General features: G+C 43.1%; 1 protein-coding gene across 1 annotated transcript in view; it reads right to left on the reverse strand.

The window, feature by feature from the left end:
- Nucleotides 1-1284: 1284 nt before the first annotated feature.
- L3MBTL1 (L3MBTL histone methyl-lysine binding protein 1) overlaps nucleotides 1285-25843 on the reverse strand; it is a 32963-nt gene continuing 8404 nt past the window's right edge. Inside the window, exons 7-21 of the mRNA XM_044440273.1 lie at nucleotides 25657-25748; nucleotides 24751-24855; nucleotides 22262-22397; nucleotides 21609-21700; nucleotides 19563-19714; nucleotides 19295-19371; nucleotides 17720-17805; nucleotides 16680-16790; nucleotides 14552-14666; nucleotides 12234-12330; nucleotides 10435-10632; nucleotides 7169-7215; nucleotides 5364-5521; nucleotides 3703-3765; nucleotides 1285-1635 (exon numbers count right to left, since the gene is read on the reverse strand). Of these exons, the coding sequence (XP_044296208.1) occupies nucleotides 1501-1635; nucleotides 3703-3765; nucleotides 5364-5521; nucleotides 7169-7215; nucleotides 10435-10632; nucleotides 12234-12330; nucleotides 14552-14666; nucleotides 16680-16790; nucleotides 17720-17805; nucleotides 19295-19371; nucleotides 19563-19714; nucleotides 21609-21700; nucleotides 22262-22397; nucleotides 24751-24855; nucleotides 25657-25748 (1664 nt within the window). The 3' untranslated portion in view covers nucleotides 1285-1500. The remainder of the gene's footprint in view (nucleotides 1636-3702; nucleotides 3766-5363; nucleotides 5522-7168; nucleotides 7216-10434; nucleotides 10633-12233; nucleotides 12331-14551; nucleotides 14667-16679; nucleotides 16791-17719; nucleotides 17806-19294; nucleotides 19372-19562; nucleotides 19715-21608; nucleotides 21701-22261; nucleotides 22398-24750; nucleotides 24856-25656; nucleotides 25749-25843) is intronic.

Genomic DNA, 25843 nt, shown 5'->3' on the forward strand with positions numbered 1-25843 from the left:
ATAAAGGCCTTACATATTAAAGACTGAAGGAGAACCGAGTGGAAAAGATCCAGGAAAAAATCTAGACATTAGAAATGAGTGCCCAACTCAACAGAACCATCCCATAATATTTTGGCATCTGAGATGGAAAACTCATATGGCTCCAATACCTCCATTCCCAAAATAAAGTCATCACATACATTAACAGGAAACTTCCCGTCTTTTAATAGTATTCAAGAACTGCTGCCTGAGAACACTTAATCACCAAGTGACCCAGCACCAGGGGAGCATAGGGAAAACCCTACATAGTCAGCAGCAGTGCTCACATTGACTTGAAAGCCTAGGTTTTCATCATATATTGAATTCACATGGAAAGAGATCACCACCAGTCCTAAAAGTGAACAGTTTCTAAACTACATATTCAAGGGACATTGTCAGGTAGCTGTATGTAAACAGTTGGCACACACTGAGCTAAGTATGGTTGGATGGTGCAGAGGTGATGAAATCAGAACAAAGGAACAGAGTGTTGCTGTGCTGCGCAGAATCTTCCACCCTCTACCACCACCATTCCGTACGGTACAGTCCCTGATAGACCATCAGGATGGGATGGCATTAGCTAGCTCTTCCTGGCATTTGTTATTACTCCAATGGTTGAGAAGAATGCTTTTACTTCATATAAAGTACTGATGTTGGTAGTTTAATTCTCATGCTTTCTGTGAAGTTAAGCACTCTTGGTGTCCAAAAGTACTCCATGAAAACCTGAAGGGCTGAACCAACAGAAGTTAAACAGAAGGAACAATATTCCATAGTGTGCTGTGTTCCTCACATCCTCCATGACTGACATGGCAATATTACAAGTCTACAAATTGTGAGCACCAAAAAATATTCTTCATTTTTCCATAGCAGCAATGAATCCAGAACTGTTAGGAGGAGTTATGTCTACAATGCATTTAGTCCAGTAGCCTTATCTTGAAGCAAGTCCCTGGAAACAGATAATCTGCCCCTGCTGTGAAGTTTATGGCCTGATCCCATCGGTTGAGACTGACCTTTGCCCTGACATCAGAGTTCAGAATTGCTTGCACATACATGATACCATCTGAAGTTGGGTAACTGCATATACTGGCAATTGGTATATAGATGTCTTCCTTTTCTATAATCATGTAAATCTAGGCACACTTTATAATGTAAGAACCCAGGCTGTCAAGAGTTGGAGGGGTTAACACTAAGGCAAGCTGAATCCACTATCAAACTTATGTCATGTGCCTTTAAAACTACCAGGAGAAGAACTTGGCAGGATTTGCGGGCAGGTGGTTGCTGGAGCTCCACTGTTGAACATGATGGGGGCTGGCAGGAAAAAGAGAGGAAGACAGACAGGAGATGGATTTGGCATGTAAACAAAGACGAAGACTCAAAGAGAGAGAGCAAGTTGCAGTCAGGAAGGTCTCCACTCTGCTGAGACAGACAGGCAAGAGAGTTTGGCTGCTTCCATGTGAAGGAAAGTCAAACATTGCCCAAGATGGTTCACTTTAAGGTGTCATCAGCATTTTTGAACATGAGGATGGCATTGTAGATTTTTAGTGCTGGGCCAAGTTTGACGCTCATGATCTTCACAATGTCAGCCTGAGTCAGCAGAAGGAATGCTTCGCCATCGATCATCTGTGGGAAAAGAGAGGTGTTCAAGATGCCTGTTTTTCTCTGTCATGCATGTGCAGATATCCTCACTCATGAAGCAAGCTCTCTTTCTGTGCCCAGTGCTTATCTCAGTAAAAAATATAGTTCTTACAACAATGCATCACTTCCCATCATCTGGCCTTCCCCAGAACCTTCCCAGCATCTGGTCTTCCCAGGAGCCTTCATTTCTAACAGCTACGTATTCAACTAATGAGCTGTGTAGTGTACATGCCCAGCTCCCAAAGCTTGGAAGGGGCACATTTGGATAAAGCAGAGGTGGACAACACCAGGGGAGATTTGGCAGCCCCCCTGGGTCCCCTGCATCCTTGAAGAAGTCCCCTCTGCAGCAAACAGTTGTTTGGCAAAGCACTGCAGTTCTGCTACACTGGCTCTGCAGAGAAACATGGTGTGTGAGGCTATGGCTGTAGGCTGCACTTCCTAACTTCCCAAGAACAGCAGTCAGTAAGGGTTTTTTGTAGTCAACCCAAATGAACCAAAAGTCAAATGGACACCTTTGAGAACACCACCAATGAGCAGTTTCAGCATTTAAAAACCTGGTACGCCCTATACATAATGCTTCTAAATAACTGCTGATCCCATGCCATGAACCAAGTGTTAACCCAGTAATGGTGTCTTTAATGCTCTACCACAATTACATTGTGTTCAACCTCTTTCTGCCATTTAGCTAGTCGTATAATTTAAAAAGCATGTAGAGCCCAGAGCAGAAGCTCTGGTCTGATTCTCCGGAAAGCTGTAACTTTTTCCTCTGGCCTTATCTCCTTTCCCTTAACTGCTGATCCTTTGGTAGATGTCCAGCTTTTGCATAGTTTTTACCCCATTCAAAAAGCTTGCCTTTTCACCTGCCACCCTGTCATGCATCTCTCCCCAAGAACTTCTCCAAAAGGAATTTCAGCCCTCATGCTGAAAGAAGGCGCTCGCGCGCGCGCGCTCTCTCTCTCTCTCTCTCTCTCTCTCACACACACACACACACACACACAACACATTGTTCCCCATTTCCTACATCTTTTGATTTCTAGCTCTACAAGACTAGGTAATTCCTGTCAGCTCTGCTGTCCCACTACTTCTCCCATATGCTGTGGGACAAAACTAGGACCTGTTTGTTGCCAAAAGTCAGAGGACTGCCTAGCTTTGCAGAAAGCTGTGTAGCTTTCAGCCAGGCCAACAGATCTAGACTCTGATTTCAACTCATATAATACTACCATAAAGGACCACATTTATGATAGCAAATGAAAGCACGGAATGTACTTCATCAATGTTGGATATTTTAAATTATGTTGGGTACAACATATCATTCTTCTCTGGCTTCCGTTTTAGGGGACCCAGAACAGAAAGAACATGATTCTGGAGGGGATATTTAAGCTCCCCTTCCCTATTTTCAAGCTCAAATTCCATCCAACCCTTGTTAGGGTAGGGGTTTAAAAAAGATACTTTGCTGGAATGCTGTAGGGGAGTACCATTTTAGCATGAAAATGGGAAGGAGGAAACGAAAGGGCTTGCCTCCTAAATCACCAAGGTCTGAATTCAAATTGGGGCTGGGCATGCTTACACTCTAATATGTAAGGCAATTAGCTGAGCATTCTGCTTGGCCCTTCCTGGGTGACCTTGGGCCAGTGGATGCTCTCAACCTAACTTGCTTCATAGGGTTGCTGCGAGAAAAAAAATGGGAGCAGGGAGGTCATGTAAGCTGTCTTGAGTTCTTTGGAGAGAAAAGAGTGGGACAGAAATCCAATAGTACACAAAATACAAAACAAGGTACCACACAGAGTGAAAATCCATTAGCCAACTTCAGTAATTCTGTTAGCACAGGAATGGGCAACCTGTGACCCTTCAGATGTTGCTTGGCATTAATTCCCAGCATCCTTGACTACTGGCCATGCTCGTTAGGAGTGATGAGAGTTGCACTGCAATACGTTCGGGGGAACAGCAGTTCCCCAAGTGTGTGTTAGTATGGCATTCCCAACAAATCCGCTATCCCACTCCACACACTACAGGAATTTCACAGTTCTGTGAGACTGTAGCCCATTTTGTTACCTCATCTTTGAAGAGTTTTGCTTGATCCTCACAACCCGTCAATGTCTGTACAAAGCTAAAGACCTTTGGAAAAAAATGCATACAGGAAATAATTGAGAGAGATGAGGAGAGAAAGAAACAGCTCCCTCCTTTCACATACACACATACATACACTCATTCTCACTTTCAAGTTCATTTGCTCAGTACTCATTTATTAAATGTATATGCTGGGCTTTGTCAAAATGGCACTTGAGGCAGCTAAAAATAATAAAACTCAAAGAAAAGCAGAAATACAATTCACACATAAAAGGAGACTAAAAGCACAATTAACACACTTCAATAAGAAGCAATCTCAACCACCAAGTAAACCCTCCTTCCATAGCAACCCAGCTGCAATGCTAAGTGCCTGGGTAAAAACATATTTGCATGCCAGAAGGACAAGGAGAAGGGCAGCCTTGCTTCCTTTGGCAGGAGCTTACAGAGGCTGGGAGCTGCCATCAAGAAACTCTTCTCTTGCATCCTCCTATTATTTGTCTCCAATGGTGGTGGGTCCAAGGAAAGGGCTTCCCAAAAAGCTCTCAAAACCTAGGCAGGTCTTTCAAATAGATGAACCCCTAGTCATATAAGGCTTCAGATGTTCTAACCAGTTGGAATTGTGCCCAGAAACAGGTCAGTAGCCAGTAAAGCTGTGGTAACAAGGGAATTACATGCTCTGTGGAACTGGATCCAATCAACAGTCTAGCTGCCCTATCCTGGACCAGCTGAAGCTTCTCAACCCCATTTGCTAAACCTTTTCATTATTTAAATAGCCTACTGTACTGCTGCTTTAAAGTTCTGTTTGGTTTAACTTGTTCTCTTCACTTTTTGTTATTTTATCTTGCTGTGCATTTTCATGAATTTGTGTAAGCTACTTTGTTTACTTTTTCTTAAAAGGCAGAGTAAAGATAGATAGTTTTGCAAGAGGACATTCTGGAGTTAGGAAGGATGCTTAACTTCTACTTTCCAGCAATTTTTCCTCCCAGTCATCTTTAATTAAGGCTTTAGACTGATTGTGGGAGAAAAAAAACACAACAGTTTGAAAAGGTAGTAATTTACAGGGTAGAACTGGAAGGCAAGCAACTCTCCCATATTTTCCCCAAGTCGTTTTGTCCTTCAAATACATATTCAAAAGTGCTGGAATATGAATTAGACTGCTCAGGATACTTGAAGTGTGAGGGATCTTGCAAGCCAGATTAGAGGCGATCTCAAAAATCACTTGCAGCACTAAAATTGTATGATGTTAGAAGTCTCTGTATCCTTGATATTTTAGAAAGCACAGCTGAACAAGGGAAGGGCTGATAGAAACTGGCTCTGGTAACAGAGTATGACATGCAAATAATTCTTAGACAAACCAGGTTCCAAATTGCTCCAAAACTTCTCAAATACCATGCAACCTGTATTTCATTTGCACCTTCATGGCCTCTTCCTCCAAAGAGAGGTCAGCAGAAGTAGTGTGAGCTGGGTATCTCCAAAGCCCTCGTGTGGGCAAGTGAAAAGATGTGTAATCGTCTCCCAGTCCAGTTGCATGTGCCTAGAATTGTTTGGACATTGTGGGGCATAGAAGTGCCCCACAAGCATGGCTGTGTCTTCACCAACCCAGAATCAAATTCCTTTGCCTATGCCTATCTTTCATGCCATCTTACCTCATCCGTGGTCCATTTGGCAACAGTAGATGCTGTGATTCCAGCTACTCCTGGCAGGAGCTTACAGTGCTGTTCCCAGCAGAGGGACAGGGAACGGTCTGGGTGTGCTGACAAGGCTGACATGAAGAGAGACTGGTGCATATTGTCCGGAGAAATGGCTAGCAATGACATTCAAAACATCACATCAGGTTAAAGTATGATGCAAGAGACCTTCTCTTCCAGGGCCTGTGGCAATGACATCTGGATTATGTGCGAAGTCAGGAAGAGATTCAGAGTTAAAGTAGAAAATATGGCAAATCTTTGTGTTAAAAATCAGGCTGGCTGACAAATCACAGGAGTGGTTCAGCTCCCCACCAGCCCCGCCATTGCCCCTGCATCACTTTTGATAATTTCTGCAGAACCCAAAGTGATATTGCCTCTTCCAGTTTGACCCTCAGATGACCAAGTAAGGGCTGGAAGTGAATTCACTCAGCCATCAGGTCATTTTCAGCATGAGGTTCTGAGGGCAGTGCTGGAGGAACAAATTTAGCCAACTTCTGGAGATTAGAGGATTGCACCTCCCCTTGAAACCCACAGGGGACCATACTGCTGTTCCTGCAGTGATTTTGTTGGTGAAATGACCACAGCGGTAGCGGCAAAAAAAGCAACACTTTTTGCTGAAAAAAAGAGGAAGCACAATTGCATTTCTGAAGCAGATTCTCTTCCAAAGGCATGTGCTTCCCTTGCAACTTGTTCTCCAGCAAAATTGTAGTGTTTTCTGTTGCTGCCACTGTGACAAATTTGGTGGGAGACACTGAGGTTACAAGATTGTCATAAAGCCTGGATGCAACCCCCAGACAGCATGCCATCTGTCCCTGCTTTAGTGGATTGCTGATAACCAAGTGAAAGAATCTGAGTTTAGCCAGAATCTAGATGAGGTATGGGAAAAAAATTCCCAATAAGAATTGTGCTTCCTCAGGGGTAATGGTTAAGGGGCTACACACCATGGAGAGAAGGCCAACAGAGCCAAAAGTGGGTGCCCATCTCACTCTGACCTGGCTCACATGTCAAAACAAACCACAGCTTCATTAACAAAGCTTTGTTGAATTGTGGATTGTTGTTATGTGATCCCAGGACTTTGAGTTAACTATGGGTTGTTAACTATGAACAATCCACAAAGTCAACCATAATTTGTTGTTAAGCTGTAAACTCTATTTTGTTGTGGTGGTGGTGGTGAATGACCCACAGTTAAACCATAGAGCAAGGATCCATGAATCAGTGGCAGCCCATGATTCAGTAACAAACTATAGCTAGTCCATACTCATGACTGTTATTACATGCAAACCAGCTCACTCGCTTTCTTTCACTTTTGCTTACATACTCCCATTCCCTTTCCCTTTCAGCAGGGGAAGGAGAGATTGTTTTTTTCAGGGGTCTAAGCTGATAAGTGATACAGCACTTTTGAAATTTGGTTGCCCAGTCCCATTATAGAAACATCTCAACAGCATCTGCACTTTGCAGAGAAACAGCTTCTTAATTCTTCCCACATGACACATTAGAAAGATGCTAGTTGCTGGCAAAATGCTGAATTAATCCCAAGCAGTATAACTTATGCATGAAACATCAAACCATATTTTAACAAAACTACTAGTCCAAGTGAACATCCAATTTAAAATCTGTCTTAGGTGTCATCCCTCATTCTAAACCAGAGCTATTTCATGTGATGTGCCCTTTGACAATTCTGTTGTCTGTCTTTTAACATTGTTCTTGTGGAAGAAACCCTTCTTTTTGTTATGAAAACAAAGACAGAGATAATAAGAACTTACTCTGGAAATCTTCCTGCTGGATTTTCCGGTATTTTGGAGGTCGCCCTCTAGAGAAATAAAACCAGCTTTATCTTCAAAGGGTACAGTGCACTGATTAGAAGATGATGAGCTACGGTACACCCCATTAATTGAGTCCTAGTTCGTACTTTTGGAGGTGGGGGGGAATCAAGTGGAGGCAAGGAAAGACCAAAAATAGCTGCAAAAAAGGGCCAAACACACACAAAAGGCAGGGATTTTTTTCACTTCTGGTAGAATCATAGAATCATAGAACAGTAGAGTTGGAAGGGGCCATGAAGTCCATCTGGTCCAATCCCCTGCTGTTGTAAGGTCACCAATTTATACCATCCCACTCAGATAGCTGTGCAGTTTCTTTTGAATGTCTCTAGTGTGGCAGAGCCCACAACCTCTCTAGGCAACTGGTTCCACTCTGTCAGGGAGGAAACGTCTCCTGTTATCTAGCCTGAACTTGGGTTGTTGCAACTTGACTTGATTATTCTGTGTCCTACACTCTGGTTGCAGTGTCAAAAGATCTTGACTTTCCTTTTTGTGACGGCCTTTGAGGTACTTATACAGGGATATTATGCCCCCCCAGTCTTCTCTTTCCAAGGCTGAACATGCCCAGTTCTCTCAGTCTCTCCTCATAGGGCAGTGTTTCCACACCTGGGATCATTTTTGTTGCTCTCCTCTGGACCCTTTCTAACTTTTCTGCATCTTTCATAAATCTTGGTGTGCAGAACTGACTGGACTGACTGGTGAGGAGTTTAGGGGAACTATGAATTCTCATGGTTTGGAAGTAATACTTCTATTAATGCATCCCAAAATAGCTTTTACCATTTTGGTGGCTGCATCACATTGTTGGCTCATAGCCTGTTTAGCTTGTTTGTTTAGCCTGTTGTCCACAATTACTCTAAAGTCTTTTCACTTCTGTTGAGCCACGTATTCCCCATCTTGTATTGATGCATTTGGTTTCTTTTCCCTAGGTGGAGGACTTGGCACTTATTTTATTTATTTACACTATTTCTACCCTGTCCTTCTCAAATGTGCCAGGATGGCTTACAACTTGTCCTTATCGAATCTCGTTTTGTTGCTTTCAGCCCAGCATTCAAGTTTATCAAGATTGCCCTGGACCTTCATTCTGTCTTCTAGGGTATCACCTGCAAATCTGAGTATCTTTCCTTGTACTTCCTCATCTAAATCATTAATAAAGATGTTGGAAAGCACTGGGCTCAGGGATGAACCCTGCAGCACCCCACTTGTAACCACCCTCCAGTTTGGGAAGGTGCCATTGACTTTGTGTTCGATTTAGCAGCCAATTTTGGATCCACCTAATAGTTTTTCTATCTACTTCAGTTTTTGCTAATTTTCTTATCAGAAATGTTGTGGGGCATTCCTGATTCTGTCAGGCATTCACATGGAGAGCTCGGGTCACATCAAATATGGATGTGATGGAATGGGAGGGGGGTGGGGAAACGAGGGGCTCCCACACACGAGGCATTGCATTGATTATGTGCTCATGATCGCTCACTCATGGGATCTTTTATGTGACATCATCATCATTCAGGTCCCCTCCTGTGTTTTGCAGCAATTATATCAGCTTTTTTATTTTTCCTAAGCAAGGAAGTCAGCTGTTATTTCTTAACAATGTGATATAGCCCTAGGAGAGGTTTGTGAAATTTTGTAAATATCACAGCTATACTGCAGCACCATCATGTGGTTGTGTCATGAAAGACAGAGAACTGCAGAGGAGTTAAAAATTCTGGCAAAACAAACAAACAAACAAACAAACTTGCAAAGGACCTATTTTTAATCTCATAAAGAAAACAGAAGCAGAAGTCTTGGTAAAGCAGTGAGTTAAACTGTCATGTAGTGAATCTGTAGCTCTTCCACTATGCAAAGACAATGCAGCTCCCTCCAAACACATGAAGCAGGAATGAACCAACCAAAATGACAGAGATTCTACAAACAGTATAGAAAACACTAACAGTTCGTTGTTTTGTAGCTGCATTAAATCAGTGGCTCTAAAACTGAGGAGGTGCCCCTGAGGTGTCCTGAGGAGGACATGGGACAGCCTAACAGGAGGGCTGAATGGTCTCTAGCAGAGGTTCTTCACTCTAACAGAGGTGAAGACTCTCCCATAAGCCCTACCAGCTCAAGAGAATTTGGGATGGGCTGCTTTGCTTTCATGGTATGTTTCTGTATGCCATTTAGGGAGAAACTTTGAATTGTCTTAATAAAAGTATTGCTCAAACCGGATTTGGATTTTTTATGGCCAGTATGGTTACCTTTGATTTTTGACATCTATGTATGTATTTTAAGTATCTTTATATTTCATGTGTTCATGTGGCACTCAAGGCAACATACACTGGGTCCTCCTACCTGATCCAGTCCAGGCCTGTTATGCTTCAGCAAGGTTGCTGAACCATGTTGCTCTTAAACTGTTCCATGAGATCTTGCTCTGTTCCCCTTTCTAATGTCTGTGTCAGATGTTAATCCCCAACCAACAGTTTTTTACATGCGGCAGCAAGCTATTCTGCTTTCTAGGAAAATGGATTTTTATCTGTCAAATAAATTATTAGTCCTGGGCTGGTGGTAGCGGAGAAAGACAGTGCATAAAATTAGCAGCTGTGACAAGCTCAACCTGCTAGAGAAACAGTATAATGAAAATGGGTACTTCCCTAACCTAGTCCTATGTAGTGTAGATCCAATGAGATGAATGGGATGTCAGATGCAACCTAATGGATGCAATGACTTTGTTTTGCATGAGACAGTGGTGTTCAACAGCAAATTGTAGGTTAATTAAAATATGAACTGTGGGGATCCACCTTCAGATTCCAACAACAGACCATGAATACTGCATACATAGGTTGTTACTGTAACATCTGAACACACATACTTTGGCTTGTGAGCCAAACAATCCCAAGTTAATTCATGGTTTGTTCCTGGGTTAAGTTTGGGTTGCTTGACCCATGAATAGAGTGCCCAAGTTCAGACATCACAGTAACAACCTATGACTGTATCATCTGTAGCTTCTTGCTGGAAACTGGAAGCAGCCTGCATGTATTCCTTTAATTTGTAGGTTAGTTAAAGCCACAATTTGCTGCTCACTGCATGTGAAAAGCCCTAATGCCTACTGAGATACAGTGTAGTAGCAAATCTATAATCTGGAGGAGCCATAACAAACAGGGGAAGGGCTTGACTTGTGTGCAACAATGACATTTCTAGGTAAGATTGTCTGGCTATATTGATTGTGTCAGCTCTCTCCTTACCTTCCGTGGTGTCGAGATTTCTTCCGCTGAGAGAAGCCAATTAGATTCCGCTTTCGAACAGAGTTTTCTGTGTCTGAGAGATCAGCCTTCATTCTTCCCTGGTTCTTCTCTGCCAGGGGACACCCTGAGATGCAGTAGTGAGCTGTGAATCTCCCTGTCACATGACCTGAGCCATCACAACCAGGTGTTGGACACTTTCTGAGGATCAGAGTAGATCAGAAAGGTGCATAGTTGACAGCTGTCGCAGATATGGGCAGACACCCAGACAAAGAATGGCACAGGACAGTCTGGCTCAGCTTCTGATTCATCAAGCACAATGCAGCCATGAAGTATATTCTGCCAGCATTTCATAGCTCCCCAGTTTTTTCTGGTCTGTTGCAGCCAGGTCTGGCCCTAGTGGGGTAGGGTTGGCCCTCAAGTGGCAGATGCTGGGGAACAACAGCAAGGTGTTGGGCCCTGCTGTGAGCAAGTCAGCACACTCTGTGCTTCCTAAGCTAGCCTGATACTTTCAGGTGTAGCAGAGGATGCTGTCCCATTGCAGGTAGTGAAGAATAATTCACCTGATGGTCCAGTTGGTTTTTGTCCTTCACTTCAAGCAGTGTAGGGACCAGGCCTGCTGCTCCCAAATTGCAGCATTCTAAGGTGGATACCTCGTTCTCTGAATCTGAACTGCAAGATGAGGTGAGGCTGAAATGCTTAGCTGAATTGCCAAGGCTAATGAACTACAAGATAAGCCTAGAGTCTGGTGAAAACCAGACTTCTCTTGTTCAGGGGGAGACCCTGTGGAATAGGTGGGGTCAGAAAGGGAAGCACATAGCATGTACTTCAACTGGTCTGACACCAGGTGAAATGAGAAGACCAATTAAGCATCCTGCAATTAAACATCTGGCATCCTGCCATCCGATCACAAACCACACTAAACCCATTATAGCTGAGAGAATCTTCCCAAAAATAGGCACTGTGCAGGGACAGCACCCATGTGTGTGATGCACAGAAGCCATGACAAAGAACCCTAACCCTAACCCAAACTCCGCTTGGCGAGAAAGAGAAGGGAATTCACTTTGGAATCACCTTCGGGCATGGGCAGTACTAAACGCATAATTAGCAGTCTCATGTTAATAGCCTTTGTAGTATTCACTTAGTTTTGTATATTTATTATATTTATAGCTCACCTTGTTTCCTTCCAAGGAGCTCAAGGTGGCTTACAGAATTCTCCTCCTCTTTTATCCCCACAACAGCAACTCTGTGAGGTAGGTGAGCTGAGAGTCTATGACTGGCCCGAAGTCTCCCAGTGAGCTCCGTAGCTGAATGGGGACTAGTGCCTGGATCGCCTGACCCCCCCACCCCACAATCCGACACTCTTAACCACTGCATCACTGTATTGGCTAGCCAGTTTAAACATAATAAAACACTCTTCTCCTGATCTGCTGGGAAGGGAAAAAGAAAGATGCCTGGAAAGAGAGACCAGCTCCCAAGAGGAAGCCAACCTCTGGCAACAAAAGGGCTATCAACATCGTGGAGTAGTGCTGGCAGCTTCTTCTGGTTTTGTTAATCCTAAACTGTGCAAGCCTAGCGTGCAGTTTAGTAAATTAGTAACTGTGCAATTTAGTAACTGTGCAATTTAGTAAACTGGATATATTCCCTTTTTACTTGTCCTTAAAAAAAAAACAAACTTATTATTATTATCATTATCTTAAGTTGATGGCAGTTATACCAGGCTTGCTGTTATATGGACGTTACTCCTAGTGGGAACATAAGTGAGCAGTGTATTCCCCTTGTGCCCTGTGCTCAGGACTCACCTGTGAAAGCTATATTTGGAGCTCTTCGTGTTCGGGAGGGTCTTGCAGGCCAAGGTTGGACAGCTCCCATTGGCTGAAGAGACAGGTTCCTTCGGCCCTGCAGAAAAATGCAGACAACAATTTAGATTGGGATTTCTCCACTGCCACAATTTAGTTTCCAGTCCCATCCTCTGGACAAGCGCTTCCCAGCTGCATAAAGTCAGTGCTCAGGTTCACCTTAAACAGCGAGACCCATGAACTGTAGTGTGGAGTCCTCTTTTCTTGCCAAATCCACCACATGAACATGAGATTTCAATGCATTAGCAGTAAACTGGAGAAAGGGCAAATAAGCACTACAGGAAAAAGCTGGAGGTTAAAAAATTTTTTTGTAAAGGCTCTCAATTGTCTTCTATGCTGCAGATTTTCAGGTGTAAACCTGAGTGCAATGCAAGGATAGAGGATTAAATGTCACATGGACAAATTTGGATGAGATGCTATATATCTGGTTATTAGGAGTCAAGTTCCTGGGCTGAGTTGCACTAACTGAAATGGGAACATTTGAACTGCATACAGGAGGAAATCTGCTTTCAAATATGAGTTCCTAATCAGAGAACTTGGTTCTCTAATATAGCATTATATTTTATGGAGAATGTTTATACTGACTCATCTCAGAAACCAAAAATCAGTATTGATAATGACATCAGTATTTATCTTAAAAACCATTTTTGAAAGAAAGGTTCTTTGTATAACTATCCTTCTGCTCTGTTTTTAGACTCATAAGTGGATCTACAGAAGCATTCATTTCTAAACTGGCTTTTAAGACTGAAACCCTCACAAAATGCACAACTACAAAATGAAATTTCACAAATTATATAAAACCATCAGTTAAAACTAATTCAATCCTAACCATTAAAAACTCTGAAAATATCCATATCCCCTAGTATCAAGCAGCAGCACTGCCATAATGCTCCTAAATAAAAGCTATTTGAAAAGCTTGCATAAGTGGATAATACACAAGTTGGGTTTCTGAAAGAGCAACCTAGTAAATCTCAGCTTTCTTTTTGCTTTTTCTCTTTTAAAAAAAAGCACTCCCCCCTCCCCACCGCTGCCCCACTAACTCTGCTGATGAGAGAGGAACCAAAGCAAGCAAGGTTAGGGGGATGAGGTCGGGCTTTTGCGCCCTCTTGCAGAACCAGAAATCACTCATAGGTGAGGCTAATGCAGGTAATGATAGCATTGTAGGTCTAGGCTAGATGGAGTATGTAATGCATCCAGGGACTGTTGCTGGGCTTTCAGAACCTGTACAACAGCAAGGACCCCTGCCCTAGTCAGCTCCTGGCTGCACTAACTTGCAGGGACCGAGCAGCAGCGTGTTTGCATGAGCAAGGCTTCTGAGATCATCTGCCACCTCTGCAGAATTCCCTGCTCCTTCTGAGTTTAGCAGCAATTTTTACTGCCGAGGCTGAGGCCCGGGGTGGGGATGAATGTTCCTACCCACAGTGTGGGTCTGCATGACACATGGGCTGTTATGTCATGCAAACAAAGACCAATGGCCTATTATAGGGGTTGCTGCATCATCCAAGCCCAGGAGATACATCCCACTGTGGAGACAGGACTCACCTGGCTAAAACAGCATAATCCCCTCTTGCCAGGCAGGCCTGGAACCCACCAAAGCCAGCTGACCCAACGGTGCCTGAACAGTGCTTGGAGGTAGCAGGCATGGGCTTCCCCACTGCCACTCTGCCACAATCAAAAGCCATGCTACAGCTTTAATCATTTTCCCTTGGAGACTGCAAAGGCCAGCTGTCTGGCCAGCTTTCTTAATTTCCATTTTGATAGGTACAGAAGGTCCTTTCCAAGTGGAGCCAGCAGCACCTTGGAGAGGCTTCCCTGTGGTTGGCTAATCTTGTTTTGTTTTGTTAGCTTGCTTCTTTTGCTCTGAGTAATTTTTGCAAGACAATCCCGTCCAGCTCACCTGATGTCGTTCCCATGACAATCAACCTGTTTATAGCCAGGGTGGGGGTAGCATGTTGTGTGAATGTGTTCATTGTTCTTGGTTGTAATGCAATGTATATAGGGGATGTTTTAGTCCTGAATAGGCAACCAAAGCCCACTAGCTTTACAGAAGGTATGCTCCTGGTGGAGATGAAACTCCTAGAACAAATCTGTTCAGATGCATCAACTCTGCTGCCTGAAATTTGAGGATTTCCTTGGTAGCATGGTCATAGGGATTACCATGATGGTTGCCTTCACTTCAGAATTTATCACTGCACCAGTTCTACCATCTCCTCCCACAGGCTGCAGGATGCACAAATGTTGTACAGAATGTTAGTACTTACTGAGAGGAGGCTGCAATGGATGTCCAGTTTTTGAGCACCATCCCACAGGGTGAATGTCTGGGTGATCTGAGTCAATCCAGAAATCGTAGATATGGCTCCAGCCATCAAAATGGATCTGTGAGCATGAATCAACAGGTTGACCTTTGATTAATTCCAGTGCTGAGCATTAAACAGGCACAGGGAAATGTGAAAAGAAAGTTCTGGCACAGAAATGAACTTTAAGGGCTGCTTCATGTGTTACACCAGTAAATGGGTCCCCATCCTTCTACTGAAGCCTACTCTACCTCCCAGGTTGTTGCGAGGACTGTAAGAAAGCAGGAGGGTCATGTATGTTGGGCTTCCTGGAGGTGGGAAACACACATTAATGGAGAGCAACAAGCAAGTGGCCAGAGATTCCATGGGAGCAGCAGATGGCGTTGCTGCATTCACATGACTCCTCCATTGCTTTTAAGCACCTGCTTAGCTTTGATGGGTGCCAGGACTGGCCCCCCCAGTTAGGTAACTGCTGCAGCAACAAATGTAATAGATGCAATGGCATGAGGCAGGGCTGTGCAGGGTGCTGAACCTTGTGCGCCCAAACAATAATCAATATTCTGCATAATGGAAAATTATATTCAACAAACCCTGCATAAATTATGCCAATAAAACAAATATTGTTGTCGTATATTCTGCTTCTTCTAGCCATGTGGCCCAGCAAGAGCTGCCTATGCAAACTACCTATAGACCTGTTTCCCATGACCTCTGAGATTCCATCTGGCATTGTCCAAATGCATTTGCTGACTCAGTAACCCAAGTTCTCAGAGTAGAGTACAATGAATTAAAACATAACATGAAAACAATTAACAGCCCAGACGTAATATCTTCTTAACTATTAACAGTGCTTTTTTTGTAAGAAAAAAGGTGCCGGAACTCATGAAATTCTTTACCTTTTGCACGCAGTCAATCACTGCACACACACCCACACACGTCAGTTGTGTAACAAAACATAACGGTCGCCGCCCGCAATAGGCACTCAGCGCACGACCACATGACCAATCACAAGCCGAGCATCGCCATCACAACCAGCACGGATGAAGTACGCATGCATCGGGCTTGACACACAAGCAGCCGGCATGATGATTTTAATGATTTTGCCGCCAACCTGCTACTCTCGACAGGGCGATTCAAATCCAAATGGACCAAACATCAAATTTTCAAAGGTTCCTTTTAAAACTTTGAAAATCTGTCGAAAAAAGGTGCCAGAACTTGGTTCCGGTGTGTTCTATGACAAAAACAGCACTGACTATTAATGCTAGAAGCGTGTTTTTAAAAGAAAAGAAAAAAATGAGGTGCTTGGGATACTGAAGAGGATACCCAGAACCAAATTTTGTGGCTTTCCAGAACAAACCTCCCTCCAGACCCTAGTGAGCTACTGAGAGGAAGCATCCTTAAACAACGATTTCATTTCATTGAACAATTAGTTCATACAACATGAGAAGTCAGAGTATGGGCTGACTGTGGATTGAGTATGGGTTGTTGTTGAACTGTGGAATGTTGCACTGTGTGAACCCAGCTGAACTAACAAGCCATGGCTTGTTAATCAGGAAAATCCCACAGACAGAACTCAGTTTGTCATTGCTCTATGAACTGTGGGTTGTTCAACAATCTATGATTTGTGTATTCACACAATGCAACAATCCATGATTCAGCAACATAGTTCAACACTGCAAAGATGCCTGTGTTGGCATCTAGCAGTTGCGCTGTGCATGGCTACTGTTAAGGTAACAGAACGGCCTGTTTTTTTTTTTTTGTATTTCAGTGCTCTCTAAGCTCAGTTCTCCCATCCCATCTACTTCAACCATTCCTTCAATTGAGGATAACATTTCATGGAGCTGATGAAGTGGATTATGTTCACGGAAGCCTATGCCATAATAAACTGGTCTATATGCTCCCACAAGATTCCTTGCTGTTTCTCTATGATGCCACCATAAAGCAAGAAAGGAGGAATAACAGGAAGTGAAAGATGGTATGCACAGCATGGGGAAAATCATTTTACATTTTTTGAATATTTTAATCCCTGTTGTAAGACACCTTGAGTCTTTTGGAGAAAGGTGTCTTAGACATTTTAATAAGAGCAACAACAAGCCACCTTTATTCTGTAGTCCTCTACATCTTCCACAGTGGCTACTCGGATCAGGGATGGAGTCCTTCGGTCCACAGCCTCCAACCTCATGTTGATCAAGAAGCCATGGGGCTGCCTCTGGAATGAGAAAAAATAAGGGTAGGGAAGAGAAGGGAATGGGTGAAACAAGATCCTACAAGCAATTAATTACCTTCCCTGCACCCACAACCCCTTCCTTTCCAGGAAAGGATGTCAGTGTGTGCACCCAGTTTGTTCCTTACTCGGAGGTAGTAATCCAGATCACTACTTCCCCGGAAATTGCCAGACTGTGAAGGCTTGCATATTGCTAAATCATAGCATCCAGAAAAGGATGATCCAAGTGGGGGTGTATGCCTTACATTTACATGACATGTAAGCATGAACATTTACACGGACATGCATGAAGAGCAGAAAAACCTCCTCTATGGATAGGTAAGAAATTAATTTTGTTGGTACTTTCATGCTTATTACAACATTCACACTTCTGGAGGACAGGCTGTAAAAATCTCTAAATTTTTGATGTTTGTGATGCAGTTGTCCAAAAACAGGATACAAAATGCTTACATTTCAAAAAATGCAAGGAAAGATGCATTTTTTCTTAAAAATGTGCACAAAAGTACATTATTCAATGGGATAATGAATATATTTACAAAAAGATGTAGAGATGCCCACATTTAGGAAAATATGAAGAAAAATGTGGATTTGTTAAAAATGCACATGAAAATGTATATCAATTGTCATGCTGACTTTAAAAAAAAGCCCAAAAGCCCAAGCCAGTATGCAGCTGGAATGGAATAGACTTAAAATGGAGAGAGAGAGAGAGAGAGCGAGAGCGAGAGCGAGAGCGAGAGCGAGAGCGAGAGCGAGAGCGAGAGAGAGAGAGAGAGAATGAATGAATGAATGAAGCTCAGTGAAATCAAGCTTGGGACAGTCACACTTTCCTATCCTCCTGCTTTTCCTTCCACCCTCTTCCCTGAAAATACATGTGACTCTATAGCGCAGGCTAGAGAAAGATGTTAAGTACTCACCACCTTAAAGGCCCATGCTGGCACTGCAGAAGCACCTGTTTCCAGTAAGTATTTTTCCCAGGTGAAGTTCTCAGGATCAGGATAGTCTGGAAATGAAAGACCCTGCCAGATGACAATGCTTTTGCTAGAGAGGCCTCGGAATCACATACTACTTGCAATAAGCTCTAAGGAACTAAAGGTAGTCAGTGCTGGCCAAAATCTGTGCAAACTACTGGCCAGGTCCAAATGCTCCTTCTACATTTGCCCACATTTGTTCTTCCCAGGCCCTGCACAAGGTTCGTTCCTGACTCATGGGAACATTGCCTATTCGTAAAGAAAGTTTAAAATGAAACAGCAAACCAGAGGCAAAAGTGGCATCATCAAAGACATCTGCCCACGGTGATGGAATGCCTTCCCCCAAAAGGTGCTCCCATTATAAGCTTTCCAGCACCATGACAGACTTTTTTATTTAAACAGATATTTTAAATCTCTGCACATTTTGGTTTTGTTTCACTGATTTTACTTGTCTTTTCATTACTGTGGTTTGTACTGCAATAGAATTGGTTACATTGCCAATGCTATTTGCATGTTTTTTTGGGGACCTTGGACAAGATTACCTGAATGGCCCCCTTCAGCATCAACCTCTTTGCCACTATGGTCACCAGTGGCTACTGATTCTCCTCGTCTTTCTCATCATTGCTACCACTTGCTTGCTTGACAAACTGAGAGCCAGTGAGCAATAGAGAGGGCATCTACTCTTCCTCCTTCACAGCACTGGGCCAGAGCAAGAGGCAGCTGAGCAGGCAGCCTGCAGTGCAGGGGGCTCCGCCAGTGGGCCCCTGCTGGGGTGAGGGCCCTCAGCAACTGCCTCAACATGCCTACTCTTGAAACCAGCCAGAAAATATTTGCAGCAAAGATTTTAGCAAAGCCTCCTGATTACTTCCTGTTACTCTTATTTGGCATGAAGATTCCTATTGGCTTCTATGTCTGAAAAGGTATGCATTTTAACATGCAAATGATGCTGCCAATTTGCAGCTGGTGTCAGATTCATCTCTGTGATGGAAAAAGTTCCAGGATTCACAGTCCAATGGGCATTCATTCATTTGCACGTAATGTTAATCCATTGTATGAGCTGGCAAATTTGGGTTTGTTGTAATGTGCAATCATATCTCAGCTGACAAACCATGGTTTCTTTGCCAAGAAAAACAAAAATGCATGGCTCGCTGGACTGCGAACTCTGGGTTGTTTAAACTCTGGACTGTTGTTAAGCATGATCTCAGTCAGCACTATGGGCTGTTTCACCAAGCTCCAGAGATGGTGGGCAAGAGCGATAAAAATATCCAGTCATTCTATATCCCAACATTATAGCAATGAAAAGGCATTTGGGATACAGGGAGGGAATAAAGGGAGGAAATGGATGAAACAGGAGGGAATCAAAAAACCCAGGGATGAGAAAACAAGCTACAGTTTGTTCAGTCATCTGCCAGACAAACACCTGGTATGGCAACAAACCATGGTTAAATAAACCATGATGCAGGCCATTGTGTGTGAAGCATCTGTGGCAAGACACAAAGCTGACAACCATCAGGTATTCACCTTGTGGAGGAGTGAGAGGTTTTCCATGCTCCTGACACCAACCGACTGGGTGGATATAAGGACTGGTGGGATCACACCTGTAATACAAATAAGATGTTATATAGCATGACTGCAAAGCACGAGATGTTACTTTGTTGTGTATGCAAACTACAGCTCTTTTTACATTACTATTAAGCTGGCAAGCTGCTGATGCAGTTTTCATCAGGACCACAGGCAATTTTCATCAAGGATGAGTGAAGCTGTTCCTTTGTACTCATCTCTCACCTACCAGTAGTCATATGTGTCATCCCAGTTGTCAAAGTGCACCAAAAAACGATTGTCCACCACATCTGTCACTGTGGCAACACATATCAAAGAAGGATTCATACGGTCCACCGCTTCAAGTTTCATCCCCACTTGGAATCCCGTGGGAGCAGCATTCTGAGAAAAGGGATGAGAGAGGAAAGAGTGATGCAAACTTTTGGTGTACAGGTGGCATGGACAGTGTAAACATGCAGAAAGACTGATTATGTGAGTCTTTACCATGCAAACCATGCTCCATTGGAAGGGAAAATCCTGACCCTCTGGGAAAGATGCACACAATTGGACAAGATTAACAGGCAACCATACAGTAAGACTTCATATGCCCACCCAGCAACATAGGTATAATGTGTGTGGATGCATTATTCATTTGTACATCTCTGCATTATTGGAATGTGCCATGTGGAAATATTGCTGGATGTATATTTAAAGTCTTCTTGTATGATTTATGTTGACTCCTGGAGCACCTCTGCTTTCCTTGCTTGCTCCTTCCTTGACTAGCTACAGAAAATCAAGAGTTAGTAATCCTTACACTTTTCTATACAACCGAAGGCCTTTTATTACACAACCAACTGGGTTTACCTGCAGTCACAAACTCCAGATCCCATTGCTGTGCAAGTGAGATCACCACCTCAATCATCTGCCCACACACCCAGGACCTGTTCATCCTCTGTAAGTACTGCCTTGCTGGATCAGACCAAGTGTCCATCTTGTCCAGTACACTGTGTCCAACAGTGTTTAGGAGGACCATATTAGCATGACATAGTTTGCAGCTACTTGTTTCCAGTATTATGTGATCAGAGCTAAATTGTCTCTGATAGCAGCTCTACATCTCCTCAGCTGCCAGTCACTTTGAAGTCAAAGGATGTATGAACTCTTGGCAGTCTGGATTCTTTACTTCCCTATGTCATTTAGAATAGCATCTTGCTTGTGAAAGGCCTTCAAACAGAGGCTGTATCTCAGCCTTAAACATTCTCAGTGTAACCATAAATGCAAAATTCCTGCATATCACACCTAACTTGCTAGGCCTTTCCTTCTTAGTTGGTAGAGTGAGATGCACCAACTTGATAAACCAGGAATGGAGAACCATTGTTTCCACCAACAGTTGCATTTCCTCCTCCAGGGTAATCTTTCAACCAGTGAGAGGACAAGAAGCCAGGGGTGGTTGGAACAACCCCTTTTCTATCTTATTCTTTTTCCCCCCCCAGCCGGCTGCTGAGGTGGAGCTAGATCTCTCTTGCCAAAGGTCTGAACTGATGGCTTGCAGATTCCTTTTGAAATCAGGCCAACATTCCTCTGAAGTCAGGTGTAGTGCTGCCGCTTGCCCATCACTGATGCAAGCAGTGGTGTTGGAGAGAGCAGAAGCACTCTGCCACTTCCCTTCCCTGGCCTTGTGCTGACACACTATGTACTTTCTGTTGGCATCCAAACCAAGTCTAAATAGGGTAGGAGTGGAGAGCAACTTGCTACAGCTTGACACTGTGGTGTACCTGCTTAAGAATGGAGCAGACCTCACAAGGTTTCATATCAGAGTGAATTCGGAGGAGGTCTGATATGCCATCAATATCTCATATTTAGGTTGGATTGAAATGCTATAATCCACTACTTTTTAAAATAATTAGCTCAACAAAGAGATTAAAATTTTAGCTGTTTCATCAGCAGGTGGTGGTCAAACCTAAAAGCCAGCTGAGTATTTTTCTATCTTACATATCATTCAGCACATCTACAATGAAAACAACACCTCACATCTATACTGCAGTTTGGTAATTTATTTAAATTTAATCAAGTAATCAATCCTTTTAAAAGCAAGGTTATTAATCCAATTAAATCTTTTAACTGGTTGACAGACCTAATTTTGTGCTTCCAAATTAAGCTGACATATTTGGACCAATCCATTACTTCTTGAAACACACTGAAGTTGCAGGTAGTATTTTTGTGACACAAATGTCAATGTCTATCTTTCAAGAGCATAAATAAAGAGGTTGGTTTGTAAGATGAAGCAGTCACCACTCACACTGTCTCGGGTCACAAAGAGGTGCTTGGGAGCAGCCTGAGCTTTGGTGGTCCTTAGATAATTGGCCCAGTTGAACTCTTCTTCCTTGTAACCTAAAACCCCTCAAGTAAAGGGGACAGAAACAGAGAAATATCAACCGAGGTCCACACTTTCTTCTTTGACCTACAGAAACCACAGTTAATGGAGAAAGCCCTTGATAGGCTGTCATCTTCTCCTGTGATGCCACTGAGGAAACCAGAAGAGACCATCATACACCATTGAGATACTTTAAAATGGTGCTGAGGCCTCTCTGATTTTGATCTGTCTGATTTGTGACACTGACTGGGTTCAGTGTTAAACCATGGCATATATGGTCTTGACACATGGGTTAACATGTCATCTGAACCCAGCCAAGAAAACAAACCAAAGAACCCTCAACTCAACAACAAGCCATGAGTGACTGCCCAGATGTTACTGGACAGCTCTCCTCTCACCACTGTGTTGGCTAGAGCTGATGAAGTTACAACCCACCAACAGCTGGAGGAGCCAGTGGGGCCACGGTACTCTCTTGCTCCTCCCTCTCCACCCATACAAAGGTGCTGGTTTTCTCTTGCCCCCAGGCAGGAAGCTCTCTTTGAACCATCACCATAAATCCATTGTCCTCATCCACCTACCTTTGGGGGGCTGGAGTTTGTGTCCTGTCTTCTCAAACCAGCCAGCAGGATGAATGTTGGGGGAATCGGCGTTCAGCCAGAAATCATGACATTCAGAGTAGCCATCAAAATGAAGCCGCATCCGATAACCACATACCTGCATGCAAGAAAGCCACAGGAAAAAAAGAGACATTCCATCTGATTGACTGAATTTTCATTTTGCAAACCTTCCTGGACTTCTTGACTTCCTGGAAGTTTCCACCTCTGATCAACTGAAGGGAGATATGTTGAAACTGTTCTGACTGTAAAATGTAGCATGCTGTAAGCCACCCAGAGAGCCTATGGCTAGTGGGGTGGCATATAAATTGAATAAATAAACAAATAAAACTGAGACAGACATGGACCAATTGCCCCCCCCCCCAAAAAAAAACACAAAAAAATAAAAAACAGGCACCGGACAGTAATTCTCAGTTCATCTTTCCTGAACTTCCCATTCTATAATCTGAATGTAAACTGCGTGATGGTTACCATGTAGATTTGATTTTAAAATGGGTCTCCTCAGCTTTCTACCCCATAGTAACATTCACAAGGGACCCAATTCAGACTGAAAAGGGCTCTGCAGATGAAATCTCAGAGTGCTCCGGGAAACAAGATTCCACAATATTGCCTTTGTGAAAGACCAAATTAACCCAGCACCTTTGTGAGTCCTGAAACTTTTTTATGACCTAATGCACCAACAGAGGGACTGCAAATGGATCAGAATATGTAGGGTCCGTGTCTCATACAGAATAGCACTGAAATCCAGTAAGCACACACATGAAAGAGTCAAAAGTGATACTTGTGGATATACTAGCCCTGCCCAGTCTGGTGTTCTCCAGAGGTTCTGGACTATAACTCCTGCCATTCCTGACAGCACTTGGCAAATGCTGATGGCAAATGATGGGGACCAAAGTGCAAAGCATCTTGGGGCCACCAGACTGGGAAAAGTTGCCTATGCACACATGCATATCAGCAGCAGACAATCTCAGGTCACAGTGACAACACAATAATCCACTTTCAAGGGCTGAGCATAGGTTGTGTGTGGGTTGTCACTGAACCATGGGTTGTTGCTGAAAATGGATCATCATGCTGTTTGAACCCAGCTGCACTAGTAAACAACTGCGAACAACCCACTTTAACAATCTAACAACCGTAAGTTCTCTTCATGGGTTGTACATGGTTAACAAGCCATGGATTGGTAGCACCACTGGGTTCAGATGACACAATCCACAGTTCAATGACAATGCATACTCAACCTTTAGATATGGGCTATCAAGTTGTCAGAATCCAATCAGTGCTTGAGTCCATACTATTATTTGTTATCCCATCTTTCCATTAAAAAGAGGCAGCTGACAATAAATACTTATTAAAAGAAAAGATTGAAAATGCAACATAAAATGGATAAATTAAAAATATATCAATAAAAGAAATAACCAACACCCAACCAATTAAAACCAATAATCCCTTTTTACTACCCCCTTCACTGGAAATGCCATCCTTTGTCCACTTCTATACTTTGCCAATTGTATCCCTGTATTCTATTTAAACTGAAGTAATTTATTTGGAAAGTTGATACTTTAAATTCTTATCCTTTGGCTCTTTTCATCTTAAAAATTCTCAGGACAGCTCATACACTGAAAGAATAAATGAACATTCACAGTGAATGTTCAATATTAGAAAAGCAAGTGACTAGATGTAGCAGAGTGATAAAATACAGCACACATCAACAAAAACAATGACTTAGAAACCAGTTGTAGTAATTTGCTGGAAAACCTCAAGAATTTTTTAAAAATATAGTCTTCAGCCAGTGCTGAAAAGTCTGGTGTCAGGAGAAAAAGAGCCATTGCACATATAAGGATCAACTGAATTAAGAGCACTCTCTAGGTTCTGTGGCTACCTGAGTGTAGAATGCAAGGGACTCAGAAAAGACCCTTTGGTGATGAATGTGAAGTTTGGACAGACCTTAGAAATCTGGTGTTTTTTCTATGACAGCAAGGACTGGAATTGGATGGCGTACTCTTCAGCAGTTTGCACTGACCCAGCTCTGCCTGTTGAATCAGTAGGAGGAGCTGCCCATCATAGAACAGAGAACCCACCAATGTGTATTTGAAGTGTTTGGGTGCCACTATTGCTGCCTGCTCTGCACCCCTTAAGCCGGATGCAGTGGGGATGCTGCCTGGTCAGCAATGTTGAAGAAAGAGTCGATGACCAGTCCAGTCAATTTCTGTATGTGGCTAAGCAGAAGCGCTATCTTGCCCTTTTTCTCAAGCAGCAATACATCTTGGGGCAGCCCTAATGATGTTGTTTCCTTGTCATTATGCCTTATTTCTTTCATGGCAATGTTGTAAACTACCCCCAGAAATGATACTGGAGACAAAATGAGAGAAGGCTGAAGTGATCCCAAGAAAGGCACTTTGCTTTTCCACCACTGAGATGTGCCAGAATACAGAGTGCAATCAAAACCATCTCACCTCTGCCACTGTGAGGATGAAATACATAGAAGGGTGCTGGGGATCGATCCCCTCCAGTTTCATCCCCACCTTGAAACCATTCTTGTGCTGGGTGACCAACTGGTGCTGAAAGAAATGAACATTGAGAAAGGTAAGGAGGTGATCTTCACAAACCTTCCTTCCGCCCACACCCCCTGTGCCTCTAGCTGTTCTGGAGGGCTGGGGGTTCATCTGCAGTTACTGGGGAAAGACTGAATCAGTGAAGATTACTTCCCTATCCCCTTCCTTCCACATGGAGCTTCCACTAGATTGTGGCACCTTCTGTGAATGGAAGGAGCCCTACACTGCTTGGAATAGCTCGTGTTTATCCAACCCATAAACTGCAGGTAGTGATGGTGTTCTGTACCAGTCTGAAAATGTTACCAACACAGCCAAGCCAAATTAATCTTAAACCAAGCACTTCTAATCAAAATATTAAACCATCATAGATTGCTTCCAAAACATTTCACTCTCAAAAAGAATACACTATAGATACATTTGTATTCTCAAACTTTCTAGAATGCCTCTCCCATGAGGTTTTCTGCTGCCAGTGTGGCCAAATAAAAGTGAAACTAGCATGACTGGACTTTTAATTAAAATATGCAGAAGTTGTGATTAAATTGTTGAGCTGGCAAACTGTGTCAGAAATATATTAAACACCTAATGGAATATCCATTTTATATCTGTTTCACTGCTATGGCTTCTCACACAGAAACCAGAAAAGTTATTTTATGACAGTGCTGAGAATTCTTGTTTGGAAGTCCTTAATCTGCCTCATGAAACAAGCACACTCAAAACCCTCAGTGGAGACATGAAGATTATTGAGCCAGTTTGAGCATGCAGTGTAGATACACCCTGGAAACCAGATGCAGGAACATTCTAACTTACTTCCTGGAACAAATTTATAGGGACAGCTGCAGCTTTCTGTTCTTCCAGGTAAGACGCCCAGGTCCAGCCGTCTGTCTTCTCCTCACCAGAAACTGAGAAAAGTAGAATACAAACCATCAAAGCCATTGTAGTTCCACTGGCATTTCCATGTTTAAACACTTGGAGGCAAGGCTTAGAAAACAGGAAC

The sequence above is a fragment of the Varanus komodoensis genome, unplaced genomic scaffold, assembly GCF_004798865.1.
Source record: "Varanus komodoensis strain SLA01 unplaced genomic scaffold, ASM479886v1 scaffold37, whole genome shotgun sequence".
In the NCBI taxonomy this organism is placed as follows: Eukaryota; Metazoa; Chordata; class Lepidosauria; order Squamata; family Varanidae; genus Varanus; species Varanus komodoensis.